This window comes from Hydractinia symbiolongicarpus, chromosome 8 (genome assembly GCF_029227915.1).
Source record: "Hydractinia symbiolongicarpus strain clone_291-10 chromosome 8, HSymV2.1, whole genome shotgun sequence".
Taxonomy (NCBI): Eukaryota; Metazoa; Cnidaria; class Hydrozoa; order Anthoathecata; family Hydractiniidae; genus Hydractinia; species Hydractinia symbiolongicarpus.
The window spans coordinates 4,314,066-4,340,641 of record NC_079882.1 but is presented as its reverse complement, the minus strand read 5'-3'; the positions used below and the strand labels follow the sequence as shown (position 1 = coordinate 4,340,641).

Below are 26,576 nucleotides of genomic sequence, written 5' to 3'. Positions count from 1 at the left end.
TTGTACTTTATATAATTTTATACTCAACTAAGTAAACTATTATTTTTTAGCAGACACTACCTTTAAAATACATCTTTTATTGTTGAAAATTTGCAAGGAAGGTACACACTTTCAAATCTGGCACATTCTATTTAGAGCATTTGCCTGCTGGGAAAGTTGAGTACCGCTTAATGCGGAAGCTGAAAAGCAACATTTAGTTTCACAAAACGAATATAGAAAGAAACTTATACCCAGTTGATAAATCTTCACAGATGGTTTTTTAAAACAAAAAACAATGTCTGGACAGAAACAAAGAAATTCTAAAAAATAAAAAAAGAATCAAAGGGTAAAAGTCCACTTATGCCCATCATGCAAAACAGAGTGTGTTGAACAACCTCAATCATTTCATGATAATAGTATTGCTTGCAATATTTGTCAAATGTGGTTTCACTTTAAATTTGCAGAAATAACTGATGAAAAATAGATTCCAAAAAGAAATTCTAAATTGTTATGTACAACCTGCAAATAATTTTTTCTTATAAGCATGTTTTGTTGTCATGAATTCTTTAAACCTTTTGCTTTTTACATATTTCAGCTATTTTTTGCATCCACATACACATATTTAAAAATCTTTTTTTTTGTAAGGAACAAAAATATCTGAGGGATTCTAAGCTACCTGAGAATAAAACTGGTTGAATCCCTTAAAGTAGGTCAATCCTTGTCTTCCAATCCAACCATTTCGAAATGGTTGGATTGGAAGACATTATCAAAAACCTTTAAATTCCAATAACTCGTTTCACCATAATCCTATACATTATTTTGATTAGTTCCATTGTTCTGCCTAAGTGGATTCTTCCACAGCTAGTTATAATTACTGATTAACTTTCTTGGTTAATAAGATATATATATAATGTATATTTGTAAATCAGTTTATTTTAGTGAATTCTTAGTAATTTTATTGGCAGCATTAAACATCAAGGACATGATTGAATATTGCCACTCAAACGCAACGTTTCTACCAATCTGGAGTGATGGTTTGTCTCCTTGCATTTATGACACCGTAAAGCCCATTGTTTTATTCCTTATTCCATTTTGTAAGTGGTTATATAACGAACATCGTGTACATCATTGTAAACGCAACAGACGTAAACACAAAGACAAGAAACAAGAAGAAGACCAAGTTGGATTAATTCAAAATGCTGAACCTGTAGATGATATGCATCAAAGCATTGATATGGAAGATGTAAAAGAATGCAAAAAAAAGTTCTTTAAGGATTTTTCATTTCCAGAACTTCCACTGCCATTTCTGTATGCTGTGCAGATGTTTTTGCATGGGATACAATTTGTTCTCCCACTTGTGCATCTCCTGGCAAAAGTAATTTTATGCAAAAATTGCACCTCTGGTGTGGATTTGCTTTCAGGTGGGTTAGAAGTAATGGCTTGGTTTTTTGCATTAAAGGCTTTAAAATGTGAGCGCTTTCGTTATTATGTGATCAAAGCAAAACACCATTCAATCCCATTGATTTCATTCTGGTTTTTGGCATTATTGTTTGAGGTGTTAGTGTTTGTTTCGTGGAACAGTATGCAGTGGTATTTGAGAGAACACAAGACTGATACCGATTTACTAAACTTTATAATGTTTTGTTTACGATTATCTGTGACGATAATACTCTTTATACTTGGACTTCATGGACCTGGTTTATACAAGATAAAAAAGGTAAATATATGCAATGTTACACATATGTAGAGAAGGGTTAACATTTAGGTGTTATTGTGAAGAGTTACCAGGAAAAAGTTCAAATATGTCTGTATAATTTAATAAGAAGGTCAAGAATTTGCACATATCAATATTTTTCTCCTGTACAAAAGATTGTGTCCTAACATGTGAAACTTCATTTTATTAAAAGTAAGCTCTATTTGCGCTTAATTTCTTTAGGAGAAGAAACAGGTAGATCCAACACAAAAATCACCCTTTGCTGCTTTGTGGGAAAAGAGCAAACAACTCTGGCCATTTATATGGCCTCGTGATAAGTATGTTCTGCATTTTACTTAGATATAATTTTTAAAAAATGAATTTTATTTGCAAAAACAGGATTGTACAAAGTTTATCAGTTTACTATTCCTAGGGAGCTATGTTGGCATGTTTATTGACTTTATGCTAATCTAAATAATAATTATCCTAAAAATCTTACAACAATTAGCAATGTTTAAAAAACGAAATTTGCTATGTCATAACTCACTTATTTAGAGAAAAATATCTATCTGTAAAAAAAACTTTGAACAATGAAGATTTTACGTAATGCTTTCTTTAAATGTCAGGCTTTGTCTTTTTTAAGACACAATTGTTGGAATTTTGTAGTAGCCACTGCCAAAGTCAATGTGTTGTACAACATCACTATTACATGTCTTAGTGCTTTAACAGTTTTGTAGGGAAATACATATATGATTTGGTTTGTACCAATGTTTCTTTCCAAAATTGAAACAAAATATGGTGATATTTAGACTTCATTTGAGATACTTCAATTGCAATTATTTTAGGAAATTAGAAAGAATACAAAAATACAGTAATTATTTTATACGATGCATATAGATGATGTTCAAGTTGTTAGGTAGAGGTGACTTGTACACAAATATCTGTATTTTGCACTCCAGAATACAACTATGAACACAGTAGCATAGTTGTGGTTCTCAACATCAACAGTTATGAGGGAAATATATTTAAAACAGATTGATTTTGTATTTAGTTGGCTACGCTTAAGAGTTGTGATGGCTGTTTGTTTGCTTGTTGCTGCACGTGTTGTAAATGTGTTCGTGCCAATTCAAAACAAAAAAATTGGTAAGTAACTCTCAAAAAAACTCATGTTCGTACTTAAAGGTTAATATTCTTTTGTGTATTTGAATTTGGTTTAAATTTACAAATATTTTGGCAATAAAATTTCCCATCAAATTTGTGTACAAATGTAAGAGGTGAACATTATTACTATTTTCTTGAATATGTACATATGCACTTGTTAAATTGCCTCCATCTAATCACTAGTAAATTATTTGACTGACAAGAAAAATACATCTGATCCTTGGTATCTTATCTTGATATATATGTTGCTAACTTTCCTGCAAGGAGGTGGTGGTATCGGTATGTTTTTTTATTTTATTTTATAAGAAAGTGTTAAAACATTATGTCCTGAAGTAACTCAAAACATATACTTTATTTTATTACCTGTCAAGTGGGTTTAATTAACTGCCATATATACCACTTGTGTTCCAGAGAAATATTTATGGCTAAAAATTACATTTATTGTAATACTTTTTATGTATAGGTGCTTCTGGATTACTTGGAAATTTAAGGTCATACATTTGGATTAAAGTTCAGCAGTACACTAGTCGCTCTGTTCAAACTGAACTGTTTGAACATTTACATCACTTATCACTAAGATGGCATTTGCAAAGAAAAACTGGTGAAGTCATTCGAATGGTGGATAGAGGTTCCACTAGTATTGAAAGTTTATTAAGGTCTGTACAGTGCTTTGTTTTTTCTTTCATATAGACATTTTACAATTTTGTTTTTTCTCCCATCAATTTTGGGTAAAGTTTAAGTGGAATATACAGTAGTAACAGCATTTTTTAACCATTGTTTATACTTTCTTTTTTATTCTTGTTTTCCACAGTATATACTGATTCTTTTTTTCAAAACTGCCTTTAATAGTTAAAAATCCATCAACAGTTGTATAAAGTGAATTTATTGAAAAGTTTTTAAGTAAATTCAGCACACTGTAATCAGAGCTAAAGAAACTTTGTAGGTTGCAGTTGTCGAGGCTGCGATATGACTTAAAAAGATTGTCAATAAAATTGGACATGTTGTAAAACTGTTCTTGTTATTTGTCCATTGTCCAATAACTAACTTGCACATTTACTGAAGCTATAATTATTTTTAAATCATTGTTGTTGTATTTCTTTAGCTATATCTTATTTCAAATTGTCCCAACAATTGTTGATATTTTGGTTGCACTTGTTTTCTTTGGTGCAGCATTCAATGGCTGGTTTGCATTGATAGTATTTCTTACTATGTCGTTCTACATCGGTAAGTTCTATGAAGATACAAGTTTGAGAAAACAATATAGATATATTATTGAGATATTAATCAGTAAAATCATTTTTTGACAAGTTGTAATCCGTGCTTATGTATTTTGAAATGTGTACACTGAAATAACTTAACTCTTTTTTAGCGGCAACCGTTATTGTAACTGAATGGAGAACGAAGTTTCGGCGAGAAATGAATGAAAAAGAAAATATTACAAAGGCTGCTGCTGTGGATTCCTTGCTTAACTTTGAAACAGTGAGCTTCGTAGTTTTTAACTTATGTGAAAAAAAAATAAACAACTCATCTCAAAATATGTCAGGTGTCTTAAACAGGGTATTTATTTTATTAGTGTTGTGTGGTGGCGACTGTAATTGAAGATGCCTTCTTTATCTGATGTGTGTGAAAATTTTTGCGTACTTTGATCTTTGTTTAATTATATTCATTTTAAATACAGGCAATAATCAGTCAAATTATAAGCTTTTGAACTTTTGAATAATTTGGCTGATTAAAAAAGTCTCATAATTCAGCGTTTAAATATCTATCCAACAGGAGTAATTATTCAGCACAATTCAAAACACTATTCCACAAAAGTTTAAGACCAGTTTGTGTTACCTTACTACCTATGATGTTATACAGGTAAAATATTATAACAATGAAAGTTTCGAAGTAACAAGATATCAAGACAAGATAATGAATTACCAGGCAAGTACTAGATTAACTTATTTAGAGTAATATTTAATTTAATAAATAGCACATAATTTTTGAATTCTATATAAATTAGCTTTGTTCCCTATAAAATAGTAATTCCACTTTGTAAGTGAAACTTAACAAGTAAATTATTATATAAAGTTTAAACAAAGCTCTAACTTCATGGATTTCATAGATTTTAATAAAATCCACCAAAATCAAAAAATTAATTTGTTTTCTGTGAAAGTAAATCACTGTTTAGAAAATCTTAAATTACGTAACTGCTAGTGTTGCGTTTTTTAATCAAAAGTTATTCAAATAAAACTTTTGTTTTAACACCTGTCTCACCCTGCAAAATTTATTCCAACCTTACAAAATTTATTGCCACAAACTTTTATTTTTTTGAAATCACCTCAACATTTTATTCGGTTGTAAATATTTATAACTACAATCTTAATTACCTTAAAAATTTAGTAGGTAGGTTAATTAAATGGTTTTCTTCAAAATCAAATATTTAAAATATTCAAAAAGGAATATACAATTTATTACTATGTATAAAAGATTTTTTATACCCCCCCCCCCCCAAAAAAAAAAAAAACCCTCAAATACCTTTAAAATTTATGTTCAACTGCAAAACATAGAGACTAAAAATTTTCTAGGCTATAGCTATCATGGCTGCAAATTTCAGAGCAGTTGTGTCACTTTTGTATTAGAGGCAACATTTAGTGTGTTTTTTATTATTTTTTATATGTTGTATTATATTTGTTTTCTTTTTTACAGTCTGCTCAGTGGATGTCTTTGGTCACTTTAAATGTTTTAAACATTTCACAAAGTGTAATAATTACAGGAGGATTGTTGGCTGGTATGTTGTATTGTGGAAAACTTGTGGTTGAGGGAAAGCTTACAGTAAGCTTATTTATTTTTATAAACTCTTTTTGTCCTCACATGTTTAAGATGCCTTACATGTTTTTCATTTATATGGTTATTTGTCGATATGCAGAAAATGTCTGCTGGAAGTCTAGCTTTTTTCTATCCCTAAAAGCTTTTCGTATTCCTCAGGCTTTCCTATCACCGAATAGCCCAGCTGTGGTTACGTTACTAAATCTTATCAGCTCAAACATTTTGTTGCACTAGTCGTTAGCCCATGGAAAAATCCACAGGTTCGCTCCGTCCTTTTTATACCGCATTGCGTGTGTCTCGCTATTTGCGCAGCTAAGCTACCATTTTGCGTGACAGACAGACGGACAGTCAGACGTATACAGCTATTATAATATAGATTGTAGTTATAGTACTAATGTTCCACAATAATACAAAAAAAACATGTTCATTTAGGTTGGTGATTTTGTATTATTTATCACCTATGTGAGACAGCTTTACACACCCTTGAATTTCTTTGGTACATACTACAGGTACTACATTATTTCGAATTTAAGAAATTAGGATGCGTTCATGATGTGACAAATGCCTTCATGACAAAGGAAGTCAACAATAGTTATTATTTCTTTATTTCTTTAGAATAATATTTCAGAAAGTAAAAATTTAGCACAGAAAATTTTGTTTGTTATTGTTTATTATCGAATTAATTTTGTGAAATTCAAGTGTGTAAATTGCACCTTACAAATTAAGAAAATCTTCATTGTGTTGCTCTCCCCCCTCCCTCCTTCTAAAGTGCGTTTTTCTCTAAAATTAGGCAACTTTTCATTTCTTCTCCTTTGTCTTGTCTTTATATATAATTGTTTACATGATTCCGGGTAAAATGACATTCATTTGGTGTTGAATTCACCCTCAAAATATGTAGACACCATTTAATTAACTATTGCACGTGTATAAACTATTGAGCATATTCTAAAAGTTAGTGCACAGGTGTACTAAGTTATAACGCACAACCTTGATATAAAAAACTCCAAATTTCATTACAGTTTAAAAACTCATTGCGAGAAAATCTTATGTCTCATTTCATTATCTTGGAAATGTCCAAAAATGCCATTTGGTGATTGACATTTACTGGATTGTGCCTAGGTGTTAATATCTTTTTAAACAATAAAGTTTTTGATGCTGTTTATTTAACTTCAAAATCTCCATTAAGTTTTGCTAAATTTCCTTATCTTCGGATTGTCATAGTCGGCTTCAAAAATTTTCAAAGTTTCACAACTTTCCTTTTAAACTATAAGAAGGTGTACTTTTTAGATTAATTCAAGCTGCTTTTATTGATATGGAAAATATGTTTGATTTGCTGAGTGAAAAAGTTGAGGTACATTGTTTGATTTATCTATAACACAGTGTATTCTGTGTTGTGAATTATGTTAATACTTTTTTGATTCTTCCTGCAGGTTATTGATGCAGATGAAGCACCTGTGATACGATTAAATCATGGCTTGGTTGAGTTCAAAAATGTAGAATTTTATTATGATGAGAGGTATGTAATTAGCTATTTTATGACGAAGTTTTGAGGGAGTTGTTTTTGTTTTTACACTGGTAAACTTTTTGGGCTGCAATGATAATATTTTATTTTGTAGGAAACCCATTTTAAAAGGCATTTCGTTTTCAGTTTTGCCAGGACAAACTGTTGCATTGGTATGTGTTTTTGTTTCTTTATTAAGATTATGTATTTTGTTAAAACCCTTTTAGGGGACACTTGGTGCTAGTCAACTAAATCGAGAAAGTTTATCACTGTATCAATAGGATAAATTTGTGTTAAATTCAGTCGGTTTTAAATCCCTTTAAAAATAAGATCTAAATATTTGTGATGATTGTTTACGAGGGATATTCAACTTTAGTTTATATTGTGCTCTTATAAATAAGGGTCCTATAAAGGGGCTTTTGTGTATTTTAAAGTCCCATTTGGACAACAGAAGCTAAACAAGTACATCAATTGCTCAATTAGCCAACCATCTAAGAAGTTGGTTCCATTTTCATGGTAAACACTAAGCAGAAAGGATTGCTTCACTGTAGTCTCGGCCATTACTTGGGCAGGGATTAAACCCACACTCTTCCATGATAAAAGTGGACACAAGGCTGGCCATCAAGAAATCTTTAGTGCTGATAGCTTTTCTTCTGATTAAAAGCAGCAAACTTTAAAAGTAAGCCATTTCATTTCAAGCGATTGCATAAATTAATGAATATAGCTTCCATTTGACTTTAGGTTGGACCATCTGGCAGTGGAAAGTCTACAATTATAAGATTGTTATTTCGATTTTATGATGTCCACTCAGGTACTGTTTTGATTGATGGCCAAGATATCAGACAGGTAATTTTAAATAATGAAAAGAAGTGAATTTGAAGATACTTTTTGAAAGGAATTAAAATAACGACTGGAAGATAATATAGTGCTTTTCAGTTAACAACTTTGTATTAAAATCAACAGCTGTTTACAAGAAAAATTTTTATTTCTGTAATGGATCTGTAGATAGCATTTCTTTCATTTCCTGAAATATGTTTTACTCAAGTTAGGCTATCATACAAGTTAAATTTATCTTTGAGAATCATAATGAGTATTTGTTAGCTAACAGAAATTTTCCAATTTAAAAGATGTATGATTTGTAAAGATAGGATGTCCAATAAACAAAAAATAACAGTTATATGTGGTCGATTAAGCATATACTAAAAGCTGCATGAAACTTGTTTTCTCAGGTAACCCAAAAGTCACTCCGTCAAATTATTGGAGTGGTACCACAGGACACAGTCTTATTTAACGACACTATCAAATACAACATAGCATATGGGCGAGTCGGTTCAGATGATTCAGAAGTCTCAGATGCAGCAGCAGCTGCTGATATTCATGTTAAGATAACAGGTTTTCCGGAAGGTGTGTTATGACTGTTAGCTACTGTTTTGTGTTTTATTTACAAACTGACTAATGACTCCATGTTCATATTTAGCATATGAAACAGTAGTTGGAGAGCGTGGATTGAAGCTCAGTGGTGGAGAGAAACAAAGAGTAGCTATAGCCAGGACGTTACTTAAGGCACCAGAAATTGTACTCCTGGATGAGGTAGGTATTTTACTTTCTTATTGCTCATTTAATAAATCAGTATGGTAGTGCAACGAATGTGTCATTATATAGAATCGATTTCGATTCAACAGTTTTTGTAAGCTTTTACAAGGCAGTGCTATCTTCGAGTAAGCAATACTTTTTCTTCAGGCAACATCTGCTTTGGACACACAAACGGAAAGAAACATTCAAGCCTCTTTAAATAGAGTTTGCGCCAACAAGACCACAATTGTTGTGGCACACAGGTAATTCAAACAGTCACTGCAAGAACTTTAAGCATTGCAAAGCCTTTATATTCGTAACAGTGGATAAGATATGTGCAATTTGCAACAAATAATGGTACTGTTACAACCAATTTTTTAAGACATCATATTTTTCCATCATATGAAAGAAATATCAAAATGCTGTAAATTGTTTATTTTAACGTCAATACTAGTTATAGAAAAGAAGAAGAAATAGAAATAACTATTTGTATAGGATTGTAGATACATTCAAAATCTAAATCATTTTTCATCTTTAGGCTTTCAACTATTATTGGCGCCGATCAAATCCTTGTTTTAAAAGATGGTGTTATTGTTGAACGTGGAAGGTATGTTTATACTTGTACAAAATATTGTGACTAATATCGCATATACTTTTTAAACTAACGCTATTTTTAGAAGTATCATAAAGGATTTTGTAAAAAAACAATAATTTTGTCTCTTGTTTTACTATAGACATCATGAGTTGTTGGAAAAAAATGGATTGTATGCTGTTATGTGGAATCAACAACAACAGGACGAAGCAACAGAAGAAGCTGCAAGTCCTTCTGATAAAAAAGATGACTAGTAATGTGTCTCTCACATTGTCTGTGTTATATTGCTTGCATGTTGAAATGTTTTGTTCTGTTACTGTGAATATGCTGTTGTATATTTTTTTTACTGTGTTTTCTCATATTTTTTTCAATCATTTTATTATTCCCTTAAAAGAAAAAAAATATTTCATTTAATTTTCAAGTTTTTACTGAATGATGATTTTTGTGCTTTACTTTCAAATTGCATAACAACAGTAAAACTACCTATTTATCTATTGTGACTGTATCTATTGTGAGGGTAAGAATTAAGATACACGGTTTTGTTTTTCCCCCTTACCTAGTCTATCCATTTCAACAAAATGCATAATTTTTGATTTATTTATATTTTTTGTTATTTTTATGTATTTTTATGGTAGATGATTTCATAATTTAATTTCCTGATCTAGCTCCTCAACTTAAAAAATTATAGGCTTATTACACGAAATTAAAAGTTTTATTCTATTATTAATAATATTCTTTAAATTAAGAAAGTGTGCTATGTGCGGTCAATTTTAATAAATGCCCTCTCTTTTTTGAGAGCTTTTTCCCAATATGCCTTCCTCCTCTACTTCCGTGTTGTTCATATGTGAACATGTGTAAGAACATGAGCATGTGTATAAAAACCTTTCTCCAAAATTTGATAGCATCTTCCTACCTATATAAAATTTAACACCTCAGTAGCCTAATATATGTTTACTGTTTAAGTGAATATATTTTTAAAAAAGTTAAAAAATGTTAAAAAGATTTGTCAGTTTTTTTAACAATGTGTACCATGGTGGTCAATTTTATGTTCCAATCTCTCATTGGTAAACATACGACGACGGCTGTTTTGTTTGTAATATTCCAACCTCACTTTGCGGCCACTTTTAATGTGGCATTGTAAAAATTACAAACGTTGAGTACGAAGTAAAACTGGCCAGTGCACAAGATATTTTAGTTTTATATTTATTTATGATGGCTATATATCTCTTGTAGTTTGGTTAAGAAAAAAAAAGGTTCAAAATAATGCTTTTTACTAATTTAATATATTGTTTGTGTTGAGTTGTGTGAAAAAGTGGTTATTTATATTTTTTCCAGGTCTTGTTCTGTCTTATCTTTTAAGATGTTTGCTTTTGTTGTATCTGCATCCATAGGGTTATTTTTTCCAAAAATGTGTTTATGCTTGTAGGTACAGATTTTATTGAGCTACTGTCATCTTCTGCTAACTACTAAGTATTAAAAATTAAAAAATAATTAGGTAAACTATAAAAATTTTCTGTTCTAGAAGTTTATATCATAAAACCTAAAAACGTTACAGTAAACGTGCTTTCATTTTATTTTATATCTTAAGGTCAAAGTTATGAACCCTAGTGCACTTTCCAGAATATCATCGAGAATTTGTCGTGCAGTTGTGAGACCAAGAAAGCTATTGAATCTAAGAAGCATGACCACCGCTGGAATGTCGGAAAGAGTTGCACAAACCAATGATCTTCCAAAAAAAGGTATGAGCGTTATGAACAGAGATAAAACATGAAAATAGATTTTCGTTTATTTTATATATTTTTCCCGTATTTTAGACAAAATTCTTTTCACACCTGGTCCTCTCGGTATTAACCATGAAACAAAGTTAGCAATGATTAGAGATCTGGGTTCGAGGGATTTCGAGTTCATGGCAACGATAAAAGAAATTCGTACCAAAATTTTAGACATAGCCTGTATTTCAAGGGAAGAGTTTACGATGGTTCCAATGCAAGGGAGTGGGACGTTTGCTATCGAAGCTGTTATTATGACGATGGTGCCTAAAGAAAATGGAAAGTTGCTTGTCGCATACACTGGCTCGTATGGAAAGAGAATGGTTGAAATTGCCCAATATTCGAACATAGAAACAGTATGAACATTGATTTTTTTTCCCTGCTGGAGTTTTGCTTGAACGTGAAAATATTGTATTTAGCAATGACTGTCAAATATGTGCTGGTTAATGTTTGCGGCTTTTTTTATTGTTGTATCAAAAATTCTTTCAAGACTTCTGACACTGATAAGTTTCTCGTTTCTTGATTGTGCTTGATTTTACAGGTTGTTGTCAAAAATGATGAAGATAAATTTATTGACGTAAAAGCCATTGAAGATGCTCTTAAAGCTGATCCAAGTATCACAAACGTCGCTGTGGTTCACTGTGAGACAAGCTCTGGCGTGATCCACCCTATACACGAGGTGGGCGTGATCGTTCGAAAGTACGCCCCACAAGCTACATTCTTCGTCGATGCTATGAGCAGTTTTGGTGCTGTGCCAGTTGACATGAAAAACATTGACTTTCTGGTTACGTCAGCAAATAAATGCATTGAAGGAACGCCTGGGTTCGGTGTTGTAATTGCACGAAAGAGTAGTTTATTAGAATGCGAAGGTAGATGTCGAAGTTTAAGCTTAGATCTGTACGAACAATACAAAGGTTTGGAAGCTAATGGTCAGTTTCGATTCACACCCCCAATCCATTCCATACTTGCTTTTAAAAAAGCATTGGAGTGCTTAGAAGTAGAAGGAGGTATTGAAGGAAGAGGTAGAAGGTATGTCCGTTTATCTACGTTTTAATGAAGTGATACACTTACATAGCAACATCCTGATCTCTTGTCAGAAATTTTAGCAAAATGGTCAAAATTTAATATTGCCTGAAAAGAGCGAGAAATTTTATATGTTTTGAAAGATCATATCAAGGTTCACCTTTCAATATTTGCCAACGTGAAGTGTGTGCTATAAATTGTTGGAAATCTCCGTATTGAACTGCTTTTTAATGATTGTCAGTGTGTCTTCGTGTAAGAAATGTTGTTTACTATTGAAATAAACAAGAAAAAATTTTGAACAGAGTTATCACGTTGTGTTGATTTACCATTCAAAAAGGTCGTTAGGTGACGATTGAAGGGAGGGAAGGGCGAAGGCCTTTAATGTTTAAATAGAGCTGTAAAAAAACTTTTTTGAGGACATGAAGTATGTTAGACTGGTTTATCATATGTTTTAAAGTGTATGTGTGAGTACTTGTGAGATTTCACGGATTGAAAACACATAAATATATTACATTTTTGATTTCGTTGTGTATGCCCGGGAGTAGGAGAAAAAAGGTCTAAATGTTCAGAAGTGGAAGTCATTCCTAACTAACTAGCATCGGTTAATAGACAGTTTTGTTATGCATTTTAATGTTCCTTTCTCCGATATTTCAGATATCAGGAAAACCGACGTGTTCTCAGAGAAGGCATGAAAAAACTTGGATTTAAAGAATTTTTAAATGACGATCACTCTGGATATATCATAACATCATACCGTTTTCCAACCGATCCGAATTTCGATTTCAAAACATTTTACAGCAGCTTGAGTGAAATGGGAATGGCCATATATCCTGGCAAAGTTACGGAAGCCGATTGTTTTCGGATAGGTACAATTGGTTATTTACATCCACAGAATATCGCAGATTTATTAGTGTGTATTGAGAAAGTGTGCAAAAATATGAGCATAGCTCTGCCTGTGAAATACTAGAACTTGAAAGTGCTATAGGGACATTTACTGCTAAACATTATATAAAAACTTTTCAAAAATAGTTTATTTTTTTGCTAAGATTATTATTTTTAAATCTTTTCAATTCTTTTGTTTTTAGTTTTTTTTTATATTTTCTAATTCACACGCATATAATAAAGCATAAGGACATAAGGGGGAAGACTTTTATATATTTTTTGTTTTTAACACCACCAAGAAATGTGATATTTTGTTTCTCAGGATCTGCAACCAATAATTTAGAGAAATTATAATTATATTAGTTATTACGAAACATTAAAACAATAAATTGAACTAAATATATGCAAAATAATTGATACCCAAGGGTTGTTTGACCAAAAATTTCTTACGTCTGAGGTAAAGTAGAAGTGATTAAGCTTAATTATTCAGTAATTAGCAAAATGCTTCGTAACATTATTTACGTGATATACAACAAAAGATGGAATATCTTATGGGTGGGTACTCACAAGTCTAATTTAGTCCAATTTTGTGTATTTTAAATACAAAATCAACCTCATGTACTCTCCTTTTTACAAGTGAAGTTCTTGGTCACTCTAATAAAGAAGCACGTGTCACAAGGTATTTTTGATTTCATTGTCACTTTGTTGAGATATAGACCTTATGACAAAATTTGACATTTTTATGCTAATGTCAGCATTTATGTGATGAAATTTACGAAAAACTAACCCAATCATTTGACAGTAAGGTGTTTTGTAATTTTTTTCATGGTTCTTTTATTTTGCAGTTTGCCGTCGGCGAGATATTTCCTTTAAAAAATGGCAAAAAGTCAAAACGTTCACTGAGTCAGCTCTTTCTGTTATTTTTTGATATAGAATAACTCCTTAACAACAAATTCCGCTTTCGGTTTTTAATTATCGAAATTATGCCAAATTTTTTGTCCATACACATCTTAATGTTTTCAACATAACCACGAACTTTCGTTAAATAGATGTCAATCAATTACGTAAAAGAAACATCATAGAGGAGATTTCAATAGCGCAAGATAATAATCATCTTGTGTTCCGTTTACATAGAAACGAAATCAAATTTAAACGGTTGTTTTGTAAAGTTTAACTGCAAGATATAAGTTTATGAAGGCTTGTGGAACATGCTGGTGAAAAGTTACGTAAACAGGTGTATATGATGTTTTTTTGCAAGTTACAACGTAATCCTTTTTTTGTGTGTTTTAACACAGAAAAGAAGCAGAATTTATTTGAAAATTGTCAGGAGATATTCGTTTAGTGGTCTCTACTGACTGTGTTCATGTTTTGTTTACAGAAGAAATTTAATTGTATTTTTTATTCCCAAATGTTATTGTGTTGTCGTTAAAGTTTAATCTCACCAAAACATCTGCATCTTCTGAATAAAATATAAACTAAATAAAAATAATAACCAAGATGGAGAGTGACAAAATTGTTCTAATTAAAACTCCTCCGTTGTGTTTTTAAAGTAGTATTTTGCGTTTTTATGATGAAGTTCCTGATGTGTTTTTCATAATGTAAATTTGAGTGATCTATATCCTTGACGGTAAACAGGCCAATGTTGAAGTTTTGTTGTAATTTTTGATGTTTTTTTCTGCCATACGATTATAGCTTCTAAAAATAAACATCCAATATTTTTTTAACTGTCTAGGGATATTTACATGCATATAAGATTCATCAAATATTTCATTTTCACATTGTATATGTAAACATAATCGTTTTGTTGGATGTACATAATGTTGCAAGGAAAAAAACATTGTAATATATATGTCAGTTTAAAGGACTTATTTGTCTTTTAATATTCTTGCTGGCTTTCTCAACACACAGATAATTCTTTCATTTCTTGCTTAGATATATCAAAATATCTTGCAATGATATAATGAGTGAATAGTGCTTCGCCATGCTGCTTTTGTTAGCATGGTTTTTGTGGTTTTACACTGACACAAAGAATCAGCCGAACACCAAGGATGGGCAAGAAGAAGAGAACACTCCTGCAGTCGTGAAAGCTGAAGTAATAGAAGATGATGTTTTTGAAAAGCAGGTTCATTTGAGTCGTAAGTTTTTAATCCTTCATCCTTTTAGTTTTTAATGTTACGTAGAGTTTTTTCTTTCAAGTTAAACTTCTATAAAATTGATAATTATACAATTAGTTCATGAAATGTATTCTGTCAGCGATAGGTATTTTTTTATCAAAACTTCCCATACTTATAAAAGAATGCACGAGTTTTAATAATAAGCATCTAAAATTTTCAAGAAAAACGAAGAACATTTTTTTTAAAAAACATTGATATCGTTAATTTTTCTTTTTGCAGAGTCAGCACAAAAATTGTTAAATGCTTCACTCAAGGATACGTTCAGTGCTGCAGTGAGTGACACGACGAGTGAATGTTTATTTATTGATCATGAGCATACACACTCGACGTTCGATAACTCGCCAAATCCACGGCAACAAGCAGGTAAATGTGTGAAGAAAATCTTACATGAAATCTTCTCTCTGTCTCATGCAGATTGAAACTGTCGGGTTGAGCTTGATCACCTCGAAGTAACGTAACTTAAAATCGAACTCTTAAACGATGTAGTATTCAATTCCAAACTGGTCATATCGTTACACTTATAGGTAATGCTATATTTTATTTATTTATTTTTTAGGTTTTGCGAAAATTGATAATTCAAAGACATTTCAAAAAATTAATGGTTCTAGGGAACCAATTGTAGAATTTACCCAATCTGAAGCTCTCCATCAGCAGGACGAAAAGGTTTTCTTTGGTTTTACTAAAGATAATGTCGACTTTCCAACCCCCACTTCACAGAATATTAACAAAAGCGTCTTTCAAACGAATTTTAGTTCGCATACAGGTGAAGGAAAATCAGATGAACTCGATATAAGTACCAGCAGTGATGATTTTCTCGAAAGTGATGTTCAAAATGAAAACACACATGTCGGAACTGCGAAAGTGTTTTCTCAACCTAGCTTCAAAAAAAGCAGAGGTAACATGGAAAAAATCAAACAAAGTCTTGGTACTCCTACGGAAGACGATCATGTAAATATAAGCGAACCTGTAAATTTTTCCCCGCATTCAGATTTTTTAAATAAAGACAATAGTTTTCACGATTCCGACCACATCTCTAGTGTTAAGTTACTTGTTCACAGTAAAGCGAAAGATGGAAAGCAGGGAGTGTCTATTGTGGAGAAGGACATAGCAGTTGCTCCAGTTGATTTACAGCTTCATTCTGATGACGTCACACCTGAGGTAAGATTTTGTGGTTAGACTTTATTTACTGAAATATAATAATTGATCTCAGTGTCTTGTTCATTGAAATGTGTTTATATTTTTTAGTAATTTCAAAAATGTCAGTGTCTATAGTCACCAGTTATAAAAAAAATCTAAGATGCTAAAAATTAAATGCAATGTTAGTTTTATTTTTACTTAGGATAATGAGGTGGAGAGTCTGTTTACAAATGACAATAGTAGAAACCAGTTGGACGTGCAGTGCACTCCAACACATGGTACTCACATGAAAGTCAGCTCAGAAAGTGCAGGTCGAATCCACTCTATTGTTATTAAAGCTCCTAAATCTGAAAAGAAAACAAGGATACGATGCTCTTCCCCGCGAATGACAGCCACTTCACCTAGGATTCGTGCGGAAGGAGCGCCTGGGACAGATTTTGACATGGTGCATTTAGTTGTAAACAAGCAGAAACCTGCAACAAAAACCGATTTTGTATTAACACCTAGAAAGGAGAACGTTTCCCTGCCTTTCAAACAGAACGAAGAGGTAGATGAAGTCATATATCCGGTTATTAACTATGATTTTGTTGAAAATGGCAACCCGGAATTTATATTGGATGAAGAAAAACCAAGGAAGGTAAAAGGAGCTCACGCAAATTTATAGTTCATAGTTATACACATAATGGATTTCTATGTAAACCCTGACCATATAGACATTTTTTTTAATGAAAAGCAAATTTTGTCGTTTAAGCCGCTAATTCTTAAAATACAAAGTTTTAGGGGTTTAGTAATTCTTAAAGTGAACTCTTTTAAATAGTTGCTGAAAATCGACTAATACTTTACGAATGTGAAAAGATGTAATGATAAGAGAAATATAGAATGGAAGTACCAACAAATTTTTTGCGCGTCATTTTCTTCGAAAAAATATTCGAAAATAAATATTTCGGATTATCTGATATCTGACAATGGAGCATTAGTTTTGAAATACTCTTCAAACTTTAAAAATAAGTCTTAAAGACTCACACATAAAAAGTGTATATTGGTTTAAATACTGCTTTATTTACCTTAGTCTCAATTCTCGCAAAAGAAGTTACTTACGAAACAATCAGCAGCTGGAGAAAGTGATTTTGATGTGAGTTTTTTAGTTTTTGTTTTTATTTTCAAATAAAACTTCTCTTCTGTAGTGAAATCAACATCTTGCAAAAAGTGGTAAACTGTAATTTTATGTCCTGTGAATTCTCTATTGCTCATCTCAACATTGCATCGAACGTTTCGATTGCCACAATGAACGATGCTAAAAATATGTTTTTAAATAAAAGGTTTTTTTGTTTTACCATGCCAGGTTTGTTGGTCTTTAAATTATGCTAATTGTAGGTTATCATGAACCGGCGTAAAAAGTATGTGGACACGATAGACCACACAGGTAGACTGTTGGGTCAGTTTGGACATCGAGACGAGAAAGTAAGTTTCATTGTTGTATTCGTTGAAAAAAAAATAAGAAAACCCATGCGGTTTTAACAATTTCCACCTTTTTCTGATCTGCTGATAGAATGGAAAATAAATCTTGGCAAATTTTTTTTTTATTGAGGACTTACCTGCATAAATTGTGTTCTAATATTTTGAAGCTGAAAAAAAATTAACACAAGATGAGCTTCGTTTCGCTCGAAATCATGTAAAGGCTGCGTAAGTTGAAAAAGCATGTGCCAGGGGTAGTTTATTAATGTTAAAAGTGCTGGACATGGAATGTGGAAACCAAACATTTCCTTTGCAAAGCGCGGAAATTGAACAAGCTGAATTTTGCTATATGTTCTATCTAAACCGGAATAGCTCTCCATGATTATGAACCTTGTACACCAGAATAGCTCTCCATGATTATGAACCTTGCACAGTCAAATTTAATGTTAAGCAACACCACATCAATTTTTTTAGTTACCTTTCCTATTGTTACTGGCCATCTCATGTAGTACCTGCAGTTCTCCACAGATCCCTTCTTTTTTGTCTTTGTAGCTGTTCTAACCTTTTTAAGACGGTACAATACTAGCTGACGTTTTTTTCCATAATTTTTATAAATAAATTCACGCTCTCAAATTTTTTATTTAGATTCAAGGTGGTACTAAAGTTCTTTCCAAGCACTGGTCGAAACTCAAAGACGCTGTCAAAAAAAAACAATATCTCTCTTTCGAAGACAACCCCTAATTCTTATGTTCTACACTTATGAGACATTACGAAACAATGCGACAGCCTGCAGAGGAATTCTTTTGTGCAGTAGATGTAGTGATTTAAAACGCTCCTCCACATTGTTCTAAAATACGAAAGGTTGTGCATTTTCTGGCAACCTGGTAGATTTTGCTTTCTTGACGTATATAATTCATAATGGCGGTATCTGTAGTTCACTGCAAAAATTTTTGCGTGGACAAAATTTTACGAAATTAGATTATTTTATCAAAATTTGCCAAATTAAAAACCACAAAAACAATGCGAAATTTTAAATGTTTTATCTTTCATAAAATTTATTACAAGTTTATATTTTTTGATGCAACTTTTGTGAAGTGGTCATTTAAACCATACTATCATTCGCCAAGTTTAAACCCACGCTAAATTTTACTAACCAAATGAACTTTTCTCCCATCTCTATGTTTATTTATACGGATATTTTTTATGTAAAATATAATCACAAATAAACCGGCATTCATATTTATAAATCAATTTTGTTTTTCTCAACTAGTATTGCCATTAAAAAAAATCTCCAAACTTTTATAATTTTGCTTTTATAAATGTACCTGGCGTCATCACAAATCCAAAAGGCGTAAGGCGTTGATTGAGCGCGCGGATGTTTAGTTGATATGTCACGCTATTGGCATCCGGAATACTTTTCAATTCAGATCGCGAAATCACAATTATAAAATTATATGATATTATGCAGATTTTATTGAACTATCTTTTTTATAACTTTACGTATTGACTATAACTTTCAAAACTTTTCTGGATCGACTATTTTGACTTGCTGTGTCCCTCCACGTTCTTCAATAATAAAACAAGGGACGGATAGTAAGGTGAAATACATAATTCCAGTCGTCATGGCAACTTTTGATCTAACATTCTTCAAACATGTTCGAAACTGCTGATCACACCAACACGCGGAAATGGTGTACAGCCGTAAATTTCGGTAACCATATTTTTTGCGAAAAGATTGAATACTGTGTGGACACGTATCGTGTTGTTTGCAGCATGTATCGGTATGTTTGTACGCACCAAGTCGATGTGCATCGGTAGCTCTATTTCCAATACCGCACCATCGTGTTCCTGCGTATGAAAAATATGAAAGCTGACTGTTCTTTTAAAAGTAAGAATAACTTGTCCTGTCAATGTATCAAAGCTAAAAAAATTGTGAATGGTGCTAATTTTGAAATTATGTACTTCTGAAAGTTTGCCATCCAATTGTTAAATTTTTACTCAGAATAAAAAATAGTTTTGCATACAGTAAAATTTTGATGCTGTCGCAAAAAACATAAGAGATGTTAAAAATGTGCTTTTCTGAATTTCATTAAGAAAAATCTTGGTAACATTACGTTATTTCTAAAAATTAAAATTTAAAAAAATTTTTGCAAACCATTATCCGCGAAAACAAATCGTAAATCTTTTTGACCGTGGGAACACATACCTGCAAAAATTACTGAAGCGCTGAGCTATTAATTTTCATAGTGTCTCTGATTTTCCCCTTAATTTTTCCTAAAAATTTTGTATTTGAAATCGAAATTGAAAATATTTTTTGTCCATATAAAATGCGTAAAATTTGCTGATCACAAATTTACCCTCACTTTCCCCAAATGCACTTAAGGAATGGGATCGTAAGAAAGAAGAATAGCACAATCGAATGTTCCCCTTAATGTTAGGGTTTAAATATTTGTATTTACTTATTTACTTCTCATAAGATTAAAAAATTCAACAAATCAAACCTGGAAGAATAAACACGCTTGCATCTGTCATTTCATACAAAAATACCACCAATAGTAAAAAGTGCATATTGTGCTCTTTCCAATCACGAAAGTATGTGGAAATAATGTTTGTGTTTTCATGAAAAAAATGTTTTGTTTTTTGTGATGAATTATTTAAGTTAACCATCACATCAGCTGGGTGCAATAAAACGAAGAAAAAAATTAAAAAAACAGTTTCAAGTTTTTATTTGCATAAAGAAATTTTTTTCTTTACATTTGTTTATTTCTACGGAGAAATTTTTTATGAAGTATTTTACGGCAGTGTTGCAATTCAGTAAAATGCTCCCAAAAAGTCCCTATGAGCTTTAACTCATGAAACTTTTTTAAGAACAAAGAAATTAAAAGTCGTAATGATCCCTCAATTAATATGATCATAATCAATAATTAATAATTCATATTCACAAGGCGTAATATTATGTGTCAGTTCAGAAACATGCACCCTTGGGCGTAAATGGGTGTTAACATTTAAGAACATAAGTGAAATTTCTGCTTATACGTAAAAAAATATGAAAAAGTAAATTTAAAACATTTTTCTCGTATTTTAAAATGATAAAAAGTATCCACTCTTTGAAGTTTTCTTTAAGTATTTTTAAAATTTAGACAGTGAAAAGTAACTTTTTTCAGGTGACTAATATGAAAATATTAGTCACCTGAAATTTTGTCAAATTTTGAGGCTGGCGACAAATAACTTTCGGGAGGCATGGCAGAATTTGAAAAAAAAAATCTATCTCATATTTATCTCAAATCATGTGCGCTTCAACGATATCGTAAATATAGAGTTAATTATACCGATTCATTCTGAATGACTGTAATGTGCCAATAGGATCTGTAGCAGAAGCTTAGCTTGCAGTGCCTATTTTACAATTAGGTTGTGGATTGGAGGTCTAAATTTAAGCGTAAATACATAAATAAAAATCCGCTTTAAAATGAATGATTGGAGTTGCAATTTAATTGCATATCTAATCATTCTTGACGTGCTCTTTGGACGTTTTTTTGTGACAATACATTGTCCCCAAATTTTAAGAAACAGTAAAATACAAGTAATAAGCAGACTAAACTCATTTATTGTGTACTTGCCACTATTATCAGCCAGCTAGCTAGCTAAGTCAAGCAGTTAGACTTTCAATGAAACAATAAATGGCTGAAACTGAACCTTGTAATACACAACACAGCTTTTTAGCTACCTCCCAAAATGAAGACAGTCATCAAAATGATGTTGCAAAACCAGTACGTCAGAAACCTGTGCTTGGGCTTTGACCTAAGAGCTTAGTTCTCATCCCATTTTGTTACCATTAATCAACCTCGTTTCCGATTCTGGTTGTAATCCGACAGTAATCCAACTTCTTTTTTGCTTTTTGAGGTTTTTTAAAATCATCTAAAAAGAAACAGCGCTTGTATGAAAAGTTTTTGAAAAGCAGAACTCTTGAGAATGAAAAAAATATAAACATTATAAACATTTGTTTGAAATCATTAAGAGGCGCTCCAAGAAATTTTACTATAGTGGACTGATAAATAAACATAAAGCGATGCGAAGAAAACTTGAAGCATAATCAATGAAGTAATAGGTAAAACAAAATTAAGCAAAGAAAAACTTCCAAAAAGGTTGAATATTGATGGAAATAAAATCGAGAACAAGTGTCTAATAGCTGAGGAGCTTAATGATTTTGTTTGTAAAAGTTGGTTCAAATCTGGCATCTCAGATTGAACCTAGCAATTTGAGTTTTAAATCCTTTCTCACTGTTAGTAACACACAAATGGAAAATAACGAACTAAGTGAAAATGAATTATTCAAAACGATCGACTCACTACAATCAAATAAAAGTCCAGGCTTTGATGACGTCAATAGTAACGTTGTTAAGCAAACAAAAAATGATATAAAAATTCCACTAATGGATATATTTAACCTTTCCCTGCTGCAAGGATATATTCCTAAAAAAACTTAAAATTGCAAGAGTTCTACCAGTATATAAAACAGGCGAAATGACTAATGTATCTAATTATAGACCAATATCAGTTCTTCCATGTTTCTTAAAAATACTAGAACGCATAATGTACAATAGATACTCTTTTTTAACTGCTAATAATATTTTATACGGCAATCAATTTGGCTTTCAAGCAGGTCATTCTACTGATCATGCAATAGTTAAACTTGTTAATGAAATATCAAAAGTGTTTGACGAAAACAAGTACATGCTAGGAATTTTTATAGATCTAAGCAAAGCATTTGACACCGTAGGTCACAAAATTCTACATTTCCTTTGACGGGGGAAGTACAAATTACAAACAATCACCTGTGGAGTTCCACAAGGTTCGATGTTAGGACCACTCTTATTCCTTATATATGTAAATGATTTAAACAAAGCTTCGAATATTTTACATCCAATTTTATTTTCAAATGATACAAATCTGTTTTATGCACATAAAGATAAAAAAACATTATTTCGCACAGTCAATAATGAACTCTCTAAGGTGGCAGAATGGTTTAAGGCAAACAGACTGTCCCTAAATATTTCTAAAACAAAGTACACACTTTTTCACAGGCAAAATAAAAAAGATGATATGCCATTGAAGTTTCCTGATTTATCTATTAATAATATAAGTATAAAAAGATCACAATCCATGAAATTTTTAGGAGTTATTCTTGATGAAAATCTTACTTGGAGAGAACATATGAATATTTTAGAAGAAAACGTCGCAAAGAATATTGGCATCCTATTTAAAAAGCAAAATTTGTTCTAGATCAGAATTGTTTAAAAAACATATATTCTTCTTTTATTCACTGCTATCTAAATTATGCAAATATTGCGTGGTGCAGCACCAACGCTACAAAATTGACAAAATTACAAAATAAACAAAAACATGCAATCAGAATTAGTTTAAATGTTAACAGGTACACTCACTCCAGAGAGTTATTAAAAAATATCAATGTACTGAATGTATACCAACTAAACATTTATCAAACTCTTATTTTTATGTTTAAGCTTGAAAACAATATGTTACCAAGAGTATTTAATAATATGTTTTAGAACATACAACATAAATATCCATCCAGATTTTCAATTAACAGTTTTTTCAACCTAGGATTAATTATACAATCACAAAGTTCTCTATAACTAGCAGAGGACCTAAATTGTGGAATACATTTCTTGGTAACGACATGAAAACTATTACATCACTTAACGAATTCAAACATAAACTAAAACATAAACTATTGACTACTGTCAATTTATATTTATTTTAGAACACACGACAGTTACAACATACGACACACATAACACAACTCCTCATCATATTCAATGCTAACCTTTTATACAGGTTGGGGGCTTGGTGATAAGGCTATTATAGCCCAACCTCGTCCCCAGGGCATCTTGTATCTTTTCTGACCCCGTATCGCCGTCCCGGGGTCAGAAAAGATACAAGATGCCCTGGGGACGAGGTTGATTATAGCCTTCTTCTCGCTCCTGCCATTTTTTTACCTCTCTAGCTAATATTTTCGGCATATGCAATCCTATCTTTAGATTATACGATATAATAGCTTAAGATTTGTATCTTATTTTTACGGAAAATTGTAAATTTTTCAACGGCAAAAAAAGTATGTGTGCAGTGCGAAAGAAGGCACGTCAGAAAGCAAAAATCATGCCCTGGGAACGAGATTGGTAATCCTAAAATCAGTTTTGGCAGAGCTAAACATTATATTGATAAATTTTATTAGTAAATAAGTTCAAAAAGTCAAAAAAAACTTCATAACCATGAGGATACCTGCAGCTAAAACACAAAGCTTGTAGAAAACTGATTTCGGATATGCTACTAGGGCAATCTCGTCTCCAATTGTAAATTGAAAAAAGGTCCTTTGAAAGAGTCTGGCTACTAGTGGCTAACCACTTGTTTATCGTTAACCTAAATGTTTCAAAAATTATTCAAACTCGAATTGTTTTGCCCTAACCCTAGATTTTATGTATAAAATTAATGTAAAGAATACTAAAATACTACAAATACGTATTTCTTCACGTTTGTTGTTTTTAGAAACAAATCTGGGCAACGTTCTTATTTTTCTAGCCTTATTGTTATTTATAAAAATTACTTGAAAATTTGAATAACTGCTTTTATTAGTACAATTATAAGCATAAGTTATAAATCCAGTGCTTTTTAACTTTGTTAAAGTTCCCCAAGACGCTATACTGGAAATAACTTTATTGCTGTTCCGATAGCAAAATATTATTGGTAATGTTTCTGAATAAAACCACAGTTATTATGGCCCGGTAAAAATATCATTGAACAGGAAAAAAACATTTTTTATAACGAAAAGGTTGCCAAAGTTTATATATTTCCTTCACCAGAAAAAAAAGCAAGTGACAAAATAAAGATGCAGTTGCCAAAAATTTATGGCATCTCTTACAAGAGATACACTTTTGTAGACTTCATTAGCAATGAACGGAAAAAGGGTCTCTCAGACTCTACGCTTGTCATTGTAGAATGCATCACCACGGTGAAGTGCACGCGGGACATTCCTAAATTCATCGCGTAATGGCGGTCTGCGCTTGTAATTGTAGAATGCATCACCACAATGAAGTACACGCTGGACGTTCTTAAATTCATCGCGTAATGGCGGTCTTCGCTTCTCATTGTAGAATGCATCACCATGATAATGTGCACGCAGGACGTTCTTAAATTCATCGCGTAATGGCGGTCTGCGCTTGTCATTGTAGAATGCATCACCACGATGAAGTACACGCAGGACGTTCTTAAATTCATCGCGTAATGGCGGTCTTCGCTTCTCATTGTAGAATGCATCACCACGATAAAGTGCACGCGGAACGTTCTTCAATTCATCGCGTACTGGCGGTCTACGCTTGTCATTGTAGAAAACATCATCTATTGTTGACAGACGACTGTCAGCGTAGAACTTTTCGCTTAACAGTTTACCTTTTTCACTGTTTGCTAAAAAAGATTTATATTAGATTTTGTTCATTTACTTTGAGAAAGCTTTTTAACAATAAATTTTCGGATTGCAATCCACATTCCTTTTGTGATTGAAGTCTCTGCAACATTGTTTGTATCACAAAATTTCCTTACGACTGTAAATTTTTTTCGCGAGTTTTGACGGGAACAGGGTAACAAGATATTGTACCAGCGTCTCGCGCTGCTTCCTTATAGCAATTTGCTCATGCTTTTAAAAATTAAAAAAACTTTCCTGATCTTGTCTTTTATAGTCTGATCAAAACGTGTGATGAAATTTTAGCATAGTTAACTTCACGATCAAAAGAGAAAAATACCTTCAATATTAGAACTTATATGGTCAAATTTCAGAAAAATAGGAACTTATCTTTAACAATAAATTTTTATAGCACTAACCATTACGAGACAGAGCTGTGGACACACCAACTAACAGAAATATCGCCATGTGCAATTCCATCTAAAAAGCAAATAAAATTTCTAAAATGCATGATTAAAATGAACCTAAACGTTTTTAGGACAGTCAAAAATAGTTCATACGATTATGGATAAAATAACAAGAATTTGCGTCAAAACTACGAAATTTTCATTTAGCGCAATTACTGTTCCCGATTTTGATCGGATTGACGTCAGCAAAAAGTTTGAATATAATTGATCGTTATAACATTAACATCGTGTAAATAAAGGATGATTGAGTTTTATCTATATTATAAAATGGTAATTTTTAAAATCACTCAACCGTAAAGAGTAATCGTCAATATATAGCTGCGTTTTTAAAATTGCATCAGTATTGGTTGGAAATGGTTGCAAGGAATGGCTATAAAGAAATGTATTTAAAGGTAAAACTTCCCACACTTTGGTGCGTCAAAAAAAGGAACAAAATGGCAGTAATAAATTTTTGCTTGCGTCAGCACATTTTCTGTGACGTCATCAGAAGCTTTAATTAAATTTGAACAACCCTATGAAAAGTTATTAGGGGGGGGGGGCGAAATCCGCCCCCTCTGGTCATAGTATGTTCGAAAAACCCCGGACCGAATAGGGTTAAGAAGACATGACTCGTAGTAAGTCCTTTGTATCACACTAGATTTGAAAATTTTAAATAGACACGATAAGGAAACGTTTTGTTAGTTTTGATGATGTTAATTTTATTTTTACACGTGGGCAGAAAAGATGAGTTTTAAAGAATTATGGAAAAAGAAGGAGAGCTTATACGCTGGTGGGCCTAAAAGCGGGTCCCAAGGTAAATGACCATGGGATTGTATACGGGATAAATAAGACGTTGGATCAGTTGATAAGTTTGCTTTATTCTTTCAAGATAATATGTTGCGAATTCA

At 31.9% G+C, this 26,576-nt stretch overlaps 5 protein-coding genes across 6 annotated transcripts; 3 read left to right on the top strand and 2 right to left on the bottom strand.

Moving 5' to 3' along the window:
• Positions 1-748: 748 nt before the first annotated feature.
• Positions 749-10,573, top strand: LOC130656007 (ATP-binding cassette sub-family B member 6-like). The gene is made up of 19 exons (XM_057458847.1): positions 749-1,696; positions 1,916-2,010; positions 2,724-2,815; positions 3,017-3,112; positions 3,297-3,489; positions 3,936-4,057; positions 4,203-4,312; positions 4,694-4,759; positions 5,525-5,650; positions 6,077-6,153; positions 6,932-6,995; positions 7,075-7,160; positions 7,261-7,318; positions 7,887-7,991; positions 8,375-8,549; positions 8,623-8,735; positions 8,886-8,980; positions 9,256-9,324; positions 9,452-10,573. The coding sequence occupies exons 1-19, from the start codon at positions 890-892 to the stop codon at positions 9,561-9,563; spliced, it is 2,661 nt and encodes an 886-aa protein (XP_057314830.1). The 5' UTR covers positions 749-889; the 3' UTR covers positions 9,564-10,573.
• A 31-nt stretch (positions 10,574-10,604) lies between these two features.
• Positions 10,605-13,392, top strand: LOC130656010 (2-aminoethylphosphonate--pyruvate transaminase-like). Its single transcript, XM_057458849.1, has 5 exons — positions 10,605-10,804; positions 10,898-11,048; positions 11,124-11,434; positions 11,620-12,107; positions 12,756-13,392. The coding sequence occupies exons 2-5, from the start codon at positions 10,907-10,909 to the stop codon at positions 13,066-13,068; spliced, it is 1,254 nt and encodes a 417-aa protein (XP_057314832.1). The 5' UTR covers positions 10,605-10,804; positions 10,898-10,906; the 3' UTR covers positions 13,069-13,392.
• A 699-nt stretch (positions 13,393-14,091) lies between these two features.
• LOC130656009 (uncharacterized) lies at positions 14,092-18,661 on the top strand. The gene is made up of 8 exons (XM_057458848.1): positions 14,092-14,217; positions 14,916-15,118; positions 15,377-15,520; positions 15,714-16,315; positions 16,497-16,931; positions 17,364-17,426; positions 17,669-17,755; positions 18,395-18,661. Exons 2-8 carry the CDS (start codon positions 14,965-14,967, stop codon positions 18,488-18,490), a joined length of 1,581 nt encoding a protein of 526 aa, XP_057314831.1. The 5' UTR covers positions 14,092-14,217; positions 14,916-14,964; the 3' UTR covers positions 18,491-18,661.
• Positions 18,662-18,883: 222 nt separating this feature from the next.
• Positions 18,884-20,670, bottom strand: LOC130656011 (acidic phospholipase A2 PA4-like). Its single transcript, XM_057458850.1, has 2 exons — positions 20,251-20,670; positions 18,884-19,597 (listed from the first exon to the last, which is right to left on the bottom strand). Exons 1-2 carry the CDS (start codon positions 20,414-20,416, stop codon positions 19,266-19,268), a joined length of 498 nt encoding a protein of 165 aa, XP_057314833.1. The 5' UTR covers positions 20,417-20,670; the 3' UTR covers positions 18,884-19,265.
• A 3,579-nt stretch (positions 20,671-24,249) lies between these two features.
• On the bottom strand, positions 24,250-25,757 carry LOC130654999 (uncharacterized). 2 transcript variants are annotated; one of them, XM_057457702.1, is made up of 2 exons: positions 25,642-25,757; positions 24,250-25,227 (listed from the first exon to the last, which is right to left on the bottom strand). In XM_057457702.1, the coding sequence occupies exons 1-2, from the start codon at positions 25,700-25,702 to the stop codon at positions 24,737-24,739; spliced, it is 552 nt and encodes a 183-aa protein (XP_057313685.1). In that variant the 5' UTR covers positions 25,703-25,757; the 3' UTR covers positions 24,250-24,736. The 2 variants fall into 2 exon arrangements, with proteins under 2 accessions (XP_057313685.1, XP_057313686.1); XM_057457703.1 differs by having other exon boundaries at positions 24,250-25,161; positions 25,642-25,709.
• Between the last annotated feature and the right edge of the window lie 819 nt (positions 25,758-26,576).